Source organism: Corvus moneduloides, chromosome Z (assembly GCF_009650955.1).
Source record: "Corvus moneduloides isolate bCorMon1 chromosome Z, bCorMon1.pri, whole genome shotgun sequence".
NCBI lineage: Eukaryota > Metazoa > Chordata > Aves > Passeriformes > Corvidae > Corvus > Corvus moneduloides.
In genome coordinates, this window is record NC_045511.1 from 12619601 (window position 1) to 12631848 (window position 12248).

The 12248-nt window shown below is 38.8% G+C and overlaps 1 protein-coding gene across 2 annotated transcripts in view; it reads left to right on the top strand.

The window, feature by feature from the left end:
- Positions 1-1569: 1569 nt before the first annotated feature.
- The window catches only part of NUP155 (nucleoporin 155), a 29556-nt gene continuing 18877 nt past the window's right edge, over positions 1570-12248 (top strand). Inside the window, exons 1-15 of one of the 2 annotated variants that reach the window (XM_032097523.1) lie at positions 1570-1821; positions 2884-3021; positions 3340-3436; positions 4506-4576; positions 5413-5505; positions 6255-6421; positions 6857-6962; positions 7511-7584; positions 7891-7982; positions 8113-8210; positions 8296-8448; positions 8734-8834; positions 9894-10064; positions 11101-11211; positions 12093-12187. In XM_032097523.1, coding sequence (XP_031953414.1) covers positions 1686-1821; positions 2884-3021; positions 3340-3436; positions 4506-4576; positions 5413-5505; positions 6255-6421; positions 6857-6962; positions 7511-7584; positions 7891-7982; positions 8113-8210; positions 8296-8448; positions 8734-8834; positions 9894-10064; positions 11101-11211; positions 12093-12187 — 1703 coding nt within the window. In that variant the 5' untranslated portion in view covers positions 1570-1685. The remainder of the gene's footprint in view (positions 1822-2883; positions 3022-3339; positions 3437-4505; positions 4577-5412; positions 5506-6254; positions 6422-6856; positions 6963-7510; positions 7585-7890; positions 7983-8112; positions 8211-8295; positions 8449-8733; positions 8835-9893; positions 10065-11100; positions 11212-12092; positions 12188-12248) is intronic. The other variant, XM_032097524.1, reaches the window with a different exon arrangement.

Below are 12248 nucleotides of genomic sequence, written 5' to 3' on the forward strand. Positions count from 1 at the left end.
CTTGGTTTTGGCTTATACCACTATACACAAAATCACTTTTGTGTGATTGTTTGGGTCGGGAGGGACCTCTTGAGATCATCTAGTCCAGGCCCCCTGCCAAGGCAGGGTCACCTGGAGCAGGTGCCACAGGAACATCCAGGCAGGGTTTGAATGTCTCCAGAGAGGGAGAGTCCACAACCTCCCCGGCATTATGTTCCAGTGCTCTGCCACCCTCAATGCAAAGAAGTTCTTCCTCATGTTGAGCTGGAACTTCTTGCGTTTTAGTTTATGATCACTGCTCCTCATCCTATCACTGGGCACCTCTGAAAAGAATCTGGCACCATCTTCTTGGCACCTGCCTTTGAGATATTTTTATGCATTAATAAAATCCCCTCTCAGTCTGCATTTCTACAGACTGAACAGGCCCCGTTCTCGCAGGCTTTCCTTGTAAGAGATGTTCCAGATCCCTAATTATTATAATATTGTCATTATTTCATTCCATTATTTATTTATACAATTAATTAATTCCTATTTATTAGAATAATTATAAATATTATATTCTATTAGTATATATAATTATTACATACATTATATATCTTACATGTCTAAAATATATATTATACCATATTTTTTTCTTGTATGAGGGTAATTATTTTCATATTTTTATTATTATTACTACTACTACTACTGCCTTTGCTGAACCCTCCCCAGTAGCTGCTTGTCTTTCTTGGATTTTCTTTCCAAATCTGCATGTCTGCACTACCTTGTGCACTCCACACGATCACATCAGGCTGGCAGCAAATAAACACTGAATTATGTAGGTTGGAAAAGATCTCTGAGATCTTTGACTGATCCAATATATATACGATGTATGTGTGATCCTAGACCCTGTCTTTGAGTGGGCTGTCACCAGGGCCCAGCCAGAGCTACCGTGCCTGCAGAGCAGGCAGGTGGGCAGGGAGCTTCCCAGGGCCACACCGGACAGGAGCCGCTTCCCACTGCTCCCCTTGGGGCCACCTTGTGCCTTTGAGGGGCTGCACAGCAGACTACGCCTGTCCCTCAGGCGGCCCTGAGGACGCCTAGGTGATGCACCGCAGGCCCAGCCAGCCTGTTAGAGCATATCACAGGATGTGTCAGGTTGGAAGGACCACAGTGGGTCACCTGGTCCAGCCCCCTGCTTAAGCAGGGCCATCCCAGAGCACATGGTACAGGGTTGTGTCCAAACAAATGGGGTAGCTCCAGAGAGGGAGACTCCACAGCCTCTCTGGGAAATCTGTTCCAGTGCTCGGTCACCTGCACAGTTCTTCCTCATGTTCACGTGGAACATGTTGTGCATTAGTTTCTGCCCATTGCCTCTTCCCCTCTTCCTCAACACCACCGAGGAGAGCCTGGTCCATCCTTTCGGCACTCGCTCCCCCCCCCCTTAGATATTTAAGCACATCGACGAGGCCCCCTCTTACTCAGCTCTTCCGCTCATCCCCTCCGGCAGCGAGCACCTCCCCGCCCCGGAGCCGCTGCCCAAGCCCGGCCGCCTTTTCCCCGCCCCCTCCCTTCCGCTCCCCCGTTTCCCGCCGCCGGAAGCGGCCTCGCGCGCGGGGCCTGCCGGGATTGGGCGGGCGGTGGAGCGGCGCGAGCGCGCGGCCCCGCCATCGCCGTGTGGCTGCTGTCCTTGTGTCGCCGCCGTCACCGCCGTCACCGCCGTCGCGATGCCCGCAGCCATGAGCCCCGCCGCGCCGACCGCCCAAGAGGCGCTGGAGAACGCGGGCCGCATCATCGACCGGCAGATCCAGGACGACCGCTGCTACCCGGACTTATCGGAGCTGCTGGCGGTGCCGGCGCCCGGTGGGTGAGACTGTGGCTCGCGGTCCCTGTGGCCCCGGGCCCCGCCGCGGGGCGGCCTCGGCCGGCGCGGCTCCGCCGGCCACGCTTGCGGGCTGTGGGCCCTGCTCGGGGACTGGGGCCGGGTTTGAGGAGGCGTCTCGGTCGCGGAGTGAGGCATGGGCCGTACAGTGTCCGCTTCAGTGCGCGGATCAGAGTTGTGGATGTGAGCAGTGCAGGAGGACTGGGCTTAAAGTGCCTCATGTTCCTCTAAAAGGTGAAGAAAACGGCCCTAGTTTTAGGTTCTTCCTATTGGGAAGTTCCGTGCAAAATGCTCTTATGGTAACCAAGTGCCCACCACCACGCCTAAGTTACAAGCAGCCTGGAAAGCTCTCTTAAGCTTCTTTGGCTTTTTTTTCCTTTTTTTTTTTTTTTTTTTTTGTCTGCAGCTTTGTGTCACACTTATGATATAAGGTGTACTTTCTCCCGTCAGATATTTGTTTTGTTCTCCTTAACACGTGGAGGCAGCATTTCTTTCTCCATTAGTGCCGAGTGCCTGGCAGAGTGGGCTCTGAAGAGATATTCTAGTCATATATATGCAAAGGTGGCTGGATGCAAACAAAGAGTATCTGTGTTCTGTTGTGCAGTGATGTGCATGGCCACAGTGTAACTGCTCTGGCAGCGTCGTGGATACACAGCACATAAAACAGTGGATGTATGTGGGTGTTTTAAGTCGGTACTGGAAGTACAGTCAGCTTTTCTAGGTGAAGGAATATGCTTCTGGCTTGTTCATGTGAATGTCTGGCCATACAATGAAAAAAGCATTGGAGGGTGTAACAGAAAAAAGGGGGTAAAGAGTAGGCTGGGGTCCAGGTGAGTTGTAGTAAGAGTTTGTTTGCAAATCTGTTTGCTCTTACCTGATTTGAGACTTAGACGTATTGTTTGTGGCTTTGCTCCTACAGAAACATTTGTCCACACATATCTTTTGAGTAGTGATACTTACATGTTTACTTCATACTTACATTTACTTCAAGTTTCTGCAGCATCAAGCATCAAGACTTTTTTTGTTGTTGCTCTTTCTTGCAGGTAGCCCTACTGTATCTGGTATGTCAGATATGGATTATCCTTTACAAGGACCAGGTATGCTGTCGATACCCAATCTTCCAGAAATCAGCTCAGTCCGCCGAGTCCCACTTCCACCAGAGCTAGTGGAGCAGTTTGGACGTATCCTTATGAAAATATATGTCATAGATTGTGTAAGAAATAATATTAGAAACAAACTTCTTGCCTCCATATTTTTCTTCCCCAGTCTTCTTGTCAGACTCCCAGCAAAAAACTTGAATGTTGTTTAGGTTCTCTTACCAACACTCTTAAGTGGTAACAAGGTATTTGTGTAGAGTTGTTGGTGGAATTGGTTTCTATATGAAGAATTTTCAAGTATACAGTTTGTGTAGCATATTAATGATTTTTTTAAATGCTCCGAAGAGGACCTTGCCTTTGCTACCCAAAATGCATTTAATCCTTACATCAGCAGTGCTTCAGATATGCAGTGCAATTGTATGATGGGAGTATTTCCAGAGATCAGCAGAGCTTGGCTGACCATTGACAGTGACATCTTTATGTGGAACTATGAAGATGGGTATGTAGAGAATGCATTCCTGATGTTGTTTTATTGGTATTGTACCAGAATTAAGCAACTGCAGCAGTGGAAGATTGTTTACTGGCAGCATAGAGATGTGCTGTTCAGTTTCACTGATCTTAATTTCTTTCAGGTTTTACTAAAACTTTTGAATACTGAGTATTCAAGGATGTGTAAGAGTTAGTAATATTGCTGCCAAATCATCTACAGATGAGGGAAAGGAAAATGTATTTGCTTCTGGTTAGACTTTGCTAATATTCTGAAGTTACTTCTGTACTTACACAAAGGCTTTGCTTGTGCTGAAAAAGTAGATACAAATTACGCTAATTGCCTAACTTTTATAGATTCAGTAAGTACTGAGATGCATGTAGAGTGACCAATCATTCCCACAATGGTGAGTAATAGGGCATTAGTATTTTGAAGTATTGTAATTGAAGCTCTCCATCCTTGCTTATTTTATGGATGGGTAAAACTGAAAATAAGTTCATTAGATTCTGAAATGGCTTTGATAAATTTATAGTTTGCATGTTCGTTTCTTTATTTGCCCCCACAGTAAGCATTTGTGTAGTAAGAATTGCTTTGTACATATTGTTGCATTTCCTAAAACGCATAAAGTTCAGATTAGCTACTATCTATACATTTACATTGTGTCAGAGTGTATTAAATACATTCCCCAAAGAAAACAGTGCTTCATGGTGTTAGTGATAGATACTGGGGGGGTAGTTGGGAATTTTTGCTTCAGATAATTTTCATGGGAGGAAAAACCCCCATGTGATTTCCTTCTTTTGACATTAATCAGTATTGCAGATGCTGCACTGTGTAATTCAGAGTAGACTATATGAATTAACAAAATCCAAAAAAAAAAATACCGCAGTTGGATTTCATGTTTGAAACTCAACTATAGGAGCTGCAAGCAGCTCGAATGACCTGCTTTCACTGAAAGATGTAGATGGCTTCAGAGTGTTACAAAAGTATTAATAATTTTAAGTATACATTGATTTTATTTACTATGTTATTATGTAATGTTATATGAAAAATTTCATGCAGTTTTTCGTTTACTTATTGACAGAGGAGATCTGGCTTATTTTGATGGCCTCAGTGAAACTATTCTGGCAGTGGGCCTTGTAAAGCCAAAGGCAGGTAAGGAATGTTATGACAGAGATTAGAATTGGACAGTACTGAACCTTCTGTGTATTTTTTTTAGTCTTTATATATATATCTGCATTAATAGTTTATATAAATATTACGATTAAAATACAAAGTAATATAAAAACTAGAAGATGTTCTGTGTTTTATATATGGGTAGATATTAACATGCATATGTGTTTAATGCATGGATGTGTCACTTGGTACTATGGTTTAGTTGACATGGTAGCATTCAGTCTCAAGATTGGATTCTGTGGTCCTGGAGGTATTTTCCAGCCTCAGTGATTCTATGATATGTGAAAATCTGTGTTTTGTGTATGTGTATATATGTACACACAGGATATATGAGTTTGTTTTGATTCTAGAAACACTATGAAATTAATTACAAGCCAAAAATAATGTATAGTTTAACAATTATTTACACTGATAAGCTTGCATTTTTTTGCCACATCATGCTTTAACATTTGTACGTTTATAAATTTACATATGCAGGTGATAGTTTCCATGAGATTCTGGTTTATAGCCCTCACAGTTATTTCAGTGTCTACTGCTTAGATAACATTAAAGTCAAAGTTGAACTGGCAAGTGAGTTGAGTTTAAAAGAAGCATGTTGGTAAAAAAAAAGTCATTTAAAATATCCTGTATTTAATGAAATGGAAGTTGAGCTGCTGGCTGATACTCCTTTCTAATTCTAGAATTTCACAGATCATTAAGCTTTACAAGTGACTGCTCTGTCTAATCAGTTGATGTGGCTTTCCAATGGATTTATTTGCTTACATCATTCTGATCCGAGAAGCAGGGTGCAAACTAAAATTTCTTTTTTTATTTAGGTATCTTCCAGCCTCATGTACGACACTTACTTGTTCTGGCTACTCCTGTGGATATTGTGATTTTAGGGCTTCATTGTTCTAATATACAGTCAGGTAATTCTGTCTTCTCCCCTTATTCCCAGTTGTGTATTAACAAATACACATCAGTTTTATTAGTAGGCACTCAAAATATTAAAAAAAATCCCCATGTGCCAAGTGCCTTTCTAGTTTTTAAATCTTTAAACCATGTTACAAGCAGGGAAGATAATTTTTATGGTGTGCGCACTTGCTGGATCATGGACTCCATGAGACGCATTGAGTTTTATTACTTGCTGATTTAATGTAAAAAGAGCTTTTGAAACAGGTTAATTAAACAGCATGTTGGAGGGAGAGAGAAGACAGGAACATGAATCTTGAAACTGGTGAATAGGGTTCATTAACTTCATTGGCATTTGTACTCCAACAACAAAAATTGAGAACCTGACATGTTTTTATGCCGTGTATACTAAGAGAAAAAATTGTTCGGTGAGAGTATGAGAATTATACTACTTTTTTTTTTTTAATAATATGTCAATGTGAAAGAGAAAACAAGTAGAAACCTGTTTTGGACTTGCTGTGAATTGGAGGAGAGAACAGTCTACAGAAACTAAAAACAATGCATTTCCTTCCTTGGAAACCTATGTAGAATGGATTTGTTACTCTGCAGTTCACACTGGACAAAAGCTGTTCCAGAATGTATTCAGTAACTATGAAATTTGCTGTAATTTTTTCTGGTTTCTGAAATGTTTCTTATCACAGACCTGCAGTATTTATTAAAATAGCTTAAAAACTAAAGAGGATTTATGTTTGTTTGTTTGTTGAAGGTACTGGATCGCTCAATGACAGCATGTCTGGAGGAATGCAGCTGCTACCAGATCCTCTGTATTCGCTCCCTACTGACAACACGTACATCCTGGCAATCACATCTAGTGATAATGGGCGGATCTTTTTGGCAGGAAAAGATGGCTGCTTATATGAAGTAGCATACCAGGTGACTGTGGGTTTTACACTCAGGTTTTTTCATTGTTTCACTGTTGTGGGACCTCAGCAATAATAGTTCTAAATCATGTCAAGTTTGCAGTCTTTTTACTTCTATAATTGTGTTGCATGGCTTGGTTGCACAACAGCTTAGGGTAGATGCATTTTCTTTGAAGAAGTAGTAATTATGTGAGGAATAGCAGTGCAGTTTTGGTGAACTTAAAAAATTCAAATTGTGACATCTGCACACTTTTTTTAATGCAAGTTTTTCCTTTTAATTATCAGTGTTTTCTTTCCATTGAATAATGCATACTTGTTAAGTCAATAGTTTGTGGTTAGATCTTTACTTGTTGTCATGCTCGTCCTTTTAATGACTTTTTTAATATCGCATCTAGTTTGGATTTTGTTTTGCTTTTTCTTTCAATGCTGTATTTCTTTTAAATTGTAGGCTGAAGCAGGCTGGTTTAGCCAGCGCTGTAGAAAAATCAATCATTCAAAGAGTGCGCTGTCGTTTCTTATTCCTTCATTGCTACAATTCACATTCTCAGAGGATGGTAAGTACTGATGTTAAAGAATTAGCCAATAACTTAATGCAAAGTTTTAAAATAATACTATCAAGAAGTCAGTCTGAATATTTTGCTTACTCAGAGCATTTAGTTATTGTCAGTGATACTTACAGTGGTTGATTATTATAAAAGAGCGGCACAAATTCTGTGTCTAATTCAGGATATAGATAGCAAAGCCTGAAAAAATTGACATTTCTGACTAAAGTTAGTTATCTGTAGCAAAAAATTAATATGTGCTTAGTGGGATCACCATGAACATGGAAAATCTGTAAGTGGATAATCTTGCCCTCTTCTACTTCTTAGTGAAAAATTATTTTGAAACTATACAGTTTTTTGCTCTGGGGTTTTGTTGTTTGTTTACTAGCAGTTGTGTTAGTTGATTGCTGTTTTAAATCACTTACAGCAGCAGTCTTGTTTGAACAAAACTGCAGGTTTTTTAACTCAAAATTCATTATTTTTTTAGATATTCTGTCCTAAAATTGCCTTCTCAAGTCCAGTGTTGATTGCTGGTTCTCTTTTTTTTCTCCCCTCTCCAGATCCTGTAGTTCAAATTGCCATTGACAACTCTCGAAATATCTTGTACACTCGCTCAGAAAAAGGAGTCCTGCAAGTATGTGACTTCTTATGATTTTTTGGTCTGTTACTAATGTGTGTAATAATGTACAGATAGGTTCGTAAGTTTATCTCAATACCTGAGAATTCTCTGTAGCTATGTCAGGCCCTTATTCGTGTTTATCTTCTTGTAGCAATGTGTGTGCTGAAGACTTGAAATACTTTTTTTTTTGAGGAAAGAGTAGCCTCAATTTTATGGAAACATGGGTATGAAATAAAAATGCAGCTTGAGTTGCTTCTTGATAGGTGGGGCTGCATTTATTAATTCATTCATAAATCACTAAGTTGTGTTATTGAATTGCAGGTTTATGATTTGGGGCAAGATGGTCAAGGAATGACCAGGGTTACTTCTCTTTCACAAAATGCTATAGTTTCTGCTGCAGGGAGCATTGCCAGGTATGTTCATGACAATTACAGTATTAGAGGCTTCCTTTAAGGCCAATAGTTTCACAATACGGTTTTGAATAATGTTTATCTATTTCTTTGAAGTAAAAGTGTGTTGGGGGTTTTTTGTTTTATTTTTCAGAACAATTGATCGTTCTGTATTTAAGCCTATTGTTCAAATAGCAGTGATTGAAAATTCTGAATCCATAGACTGTCAACTACTAGCAATTACACATGCAGGTAAAAAAGCAGTGCTACCACCCCTCTGTTTAAACTGATAAATGGTATCTGCACAGTTTGTGATTTTTTTTCGTCTTTTGTTCAGGTGTCCGACTGTATTTTAGTACTTCACAATTTAAACATCCAACAGCTCGTCCTTCCATGTTAACTTTGGTTCATGTCCGTTTGCCACCTGGATTTTCAGCTTCTTCAAACGTAGAGAAGCCTGCAAAGGTTCACAGAGCTCTTTATAGCAAAGGTAAGCGGTGGAACATGGCTCAGATGAGATTATCTTTTGTGTAACCGTCATTATTACATTGATCTGCATAAACATCAGTTTTACCTTTTAGATGGCAAATGGTGTTAAAAATAACCTTTTGAAGAACCATATCACATACAGACCCAGGAGATATTATTTGCTATTCAGATCTTATGATAATGACTGAAAGATTGAGTTTTGCTAATTTAGGAATGAATTAATGAGTTTGCATTTAATGCGTGATGATTGCTTCTAATAAGGACTTACTATTGCTTTTCTTGCTAGGGGTCCTGCTGATGGCAGCTTCAGAAAATGAAGATAATGATATCCTGTGGTGTGTCAATCATGATTCTTTCCCTTTTCAAAAGCCAATGGTGGAAACACAGGTATAAAGCAAACTTCTGTATGATTTTGATGAAATCTAGCTATTATGTTTTCTTTCCTGATATCAGATGCCCAAATAATACTGTCTGCGAGAAATAAGTAGATCTCAGAAAACTTCATGAAGAGTTTGGAAACTCTCACAAAGCTGAACAAGTCTCTCTTAGTAGGGATCCTTAGTTCAAACATAACTTTTCTGGCTTGATGCAAGCTAAAGGTCAAAAACAATTGCCTCAACTTCTAAGACTTGACTTCTAATTAATGTATTTGAGAGTACTGCTGTCTGTAGCAATGCTGCATATTGTGCACAAGCACAGAAAAACATGGTCCGTAGTCCATAATGGTGTTTCTTGATCAGGATAAAATTTGATAAAGATTGTTTAAAATGTAGATGCTAGAAACTTGGGGATTCCTTATTTAAACTTATATGCCATGTCTTCATTAAAATCCACACATGGTTAATCTCTTTATTTTTTCATGAGAAGAGGTTCTGACTTTCATTTTCCTGACTGTTACAATAAGTGTGTTTGTAATAGAGGTTTGGAGGGGGTTAGTTGCCTTATGTGTCAGTTCAGAGACAATACGTATTTCATCTCTGAAAGAAGTTTCAAGTCTCCTGCTGAAGTAGGGGAGTGACATGTCTTTTAGAATTCATTTAAATTCAGGATGCCTATGGTACTTACCTCTGATATGGTTAGTAGATGGTTGCTGTTTATATTGTAGCAGCCTTACTTTGCAAGTTGTTTTACATTTAAATGTAAAACAACTATTACATAAACAACTATTACATGATACTACTAAACATTTTACTATCCCCGTGCCCCAAAAGAAGCAATATATTATTCCCTTTCTCCTAAAAGCAGCAGTGTATATATAGCTGTAAATTTGGTGGTAAGTTTCTGTTGGACAGTACAAGAACTTGCTTATTTTATATGAGTTTTCTTATGTGAAAAGCAGATTCTATTCTGTGTAATTTTAAGCAGTAAATAGTAAAATATTAACCATGGATGTGCAAAGCCCACGTCTGTGACCAAGCTTTGGATAATATCTTATCTGTTCTTCAGATGACAACCCGTGTTGATGGACATTCCTGGGCTCTTTCTGCTATCGATGAATTTAAAGTTCAAAAGATTGTAACACCACTAAATAAAGACGTTATTCCCATTACTGATTCACCTGTTGTTGTGCAGCAACACATGCTGCCACCTAAGAAGTTTGTTCTGCTTTCAGCCCAGGTGAGTATTACTTTTCTTGGTACAGGTAATCAGAAGAACAAGTATAAAATTGGACAACTCATCTAAACCTGTACATGATTCGTTTAAGATACGTTTTAAGAATTATATTGTGAACATGAATTGGAATAAGGAGGAAGATTGCTGAAACTATCTATACCTATTTTAAATTTAGTCAAAAGTTTTTAGACCAACTTCTCTTATACAGTATATCAATAGTATTTGTTGCTCTCCAGAAACACTTGCAGATACAAATCATCTGGAAAGTATTTTCAGCTTCAGTTATGCTCTTGATTATATGAAATTGAAACAGTCACTGTCTGTCCAGAAAATACAGTAAGTTCAAGTAAATATTGTTGGCAATTAAAATTTGAATTAATAATTTTTTATTCGTCATAGAAGAAGTCCCAAAAGGGGTTTTTTGAGTGGGTTTTAAAAAACAAACCCACAAAGAGAAAGAAATGAACTTTCCTAGTTTTCTGATTACATTTAGCAATATTTTAGGCACTCAATATCTTGACCAATATGCTATTTAAAACAAAAAGTGTTTAAATATTAATGTCTTGCAAACTCTAGACCTGCAAGCTGCATTTGTTTAATAGGAGCTGTTTTGTTGAGGACATTAATTGGGTCCTTTCCAGTAGTTAGTTTGAATGCAGGGAAGGTGATTATTGTGAAGTCTTTCCCATGCCTTGAATTCTTAGAGCATTTTTCTTCCAGACAGTTTTCAGGATTTGCAAGATACACAGTGCCTTTCTTTTCTACTATACTTGTATAAGCTTATATTCTATCCTTTGTGTTAGGGTAAGAACAGTAAAATTAACTCAGTTTATGGAGAGTTTATAGTCATTGCAGTACTTTATCTTTCATAGACTTACTAGTGAATGGCAGCTGGGCTTTGGGCACCAGGTACGTTTTGATCCAATGGTGCAACAGTGGAAAACTCAAAATGCTAAAGATAAACATCATGGAGATGAATGTGTTGGGGTGAAACACAGTAAAGACCACTTTATTCTCACTTGCTTTGTCTTACTTTTAGGGAAGCTTTATGTTTCATAAACTCAGACCTGTTGATCAGCTGCGTCATCTGCTTGTGAGCAATACAGGTGGAGATGGAGAAGAGATTGAGAGATTTTTTAAGTTGCATCAGGTAAGAGCTTTTGATGCATTATGAAAAATGGAAGATTTGTAGTCCTTTCGTTGTTGCTGCAATCTTCTGGTCAACGTTTCATTTGCCAGTTAAAGCGATAATTTTTTCTATTGTCTACATATAGCTAAATTGTATAGAGAAATAATTTCTTGTTTTATGGTATCTAAAAACAAACATGTAGTTCACTTCCCCTGAAATTCCTGTACATCTTGTATGCAGAAGTCTAATGCAGTTCTTAGTTTAGAAAGAAGTTCATCTGAGAGCAGGAGAGGAAGAGTTCCTCAAAAAGCTGGATTCCAATCACTACAAGGGGTTTTTATATTTTGAAGGCCAGGAGAAATGTGTATAATTGGTCTGGGTATTTTTTTTTATTAGCAGCTGTTTTTCTTTAAGGTAAACAACAAACAAGGAGAAATCTGGTTATTGTAGATTACAGTTTTAATATGACTAGTATTGTGTAGTATCTATAGTGAATGTTCATTGTAATAATCTATTTTCTTGTGCATGGATAGGACATAATTGATATGTTACTAGAATATGCAAACACTGATTTATGCAGGTGTTTTTTCTTGAAACACAATGGTAATTTATGTTCTTACAGAAATTGCATGAATCTTACTCAAGTGTCAGGCATGGAGATTGTTCCATACGAGGAATAGCACTGAGTTTGCAAAAACTGTATGGCTAAAATTTACCTGATACAGAGGATTAGCTTGCTAGGATTCACTTCTTGTCTGTAATGGGGAAGAGCCGATTTCCCTGGCTTCTAAATAAAATTTTGCAGGAAGTATTTACTGTTTTAGTTACTGAGGAATATAACTTCTATGCTTTTATCACCTACTTGAGGTAAGGCAACACACTGACAGTGTAATATGCTCTAGGAGGATCAGGCCTGTGCCACTTGCCTTATTTTGGCCTGTTCTAATGCTGCCTGTGATAGAGAAGTATCTGCCTGGGCTACTCGAGCATTCTTCAGGTAAGTTTCAATTCTGTGTGTCATTCTGAATATTATGCTCAGGATCACCACAGCACTAAAC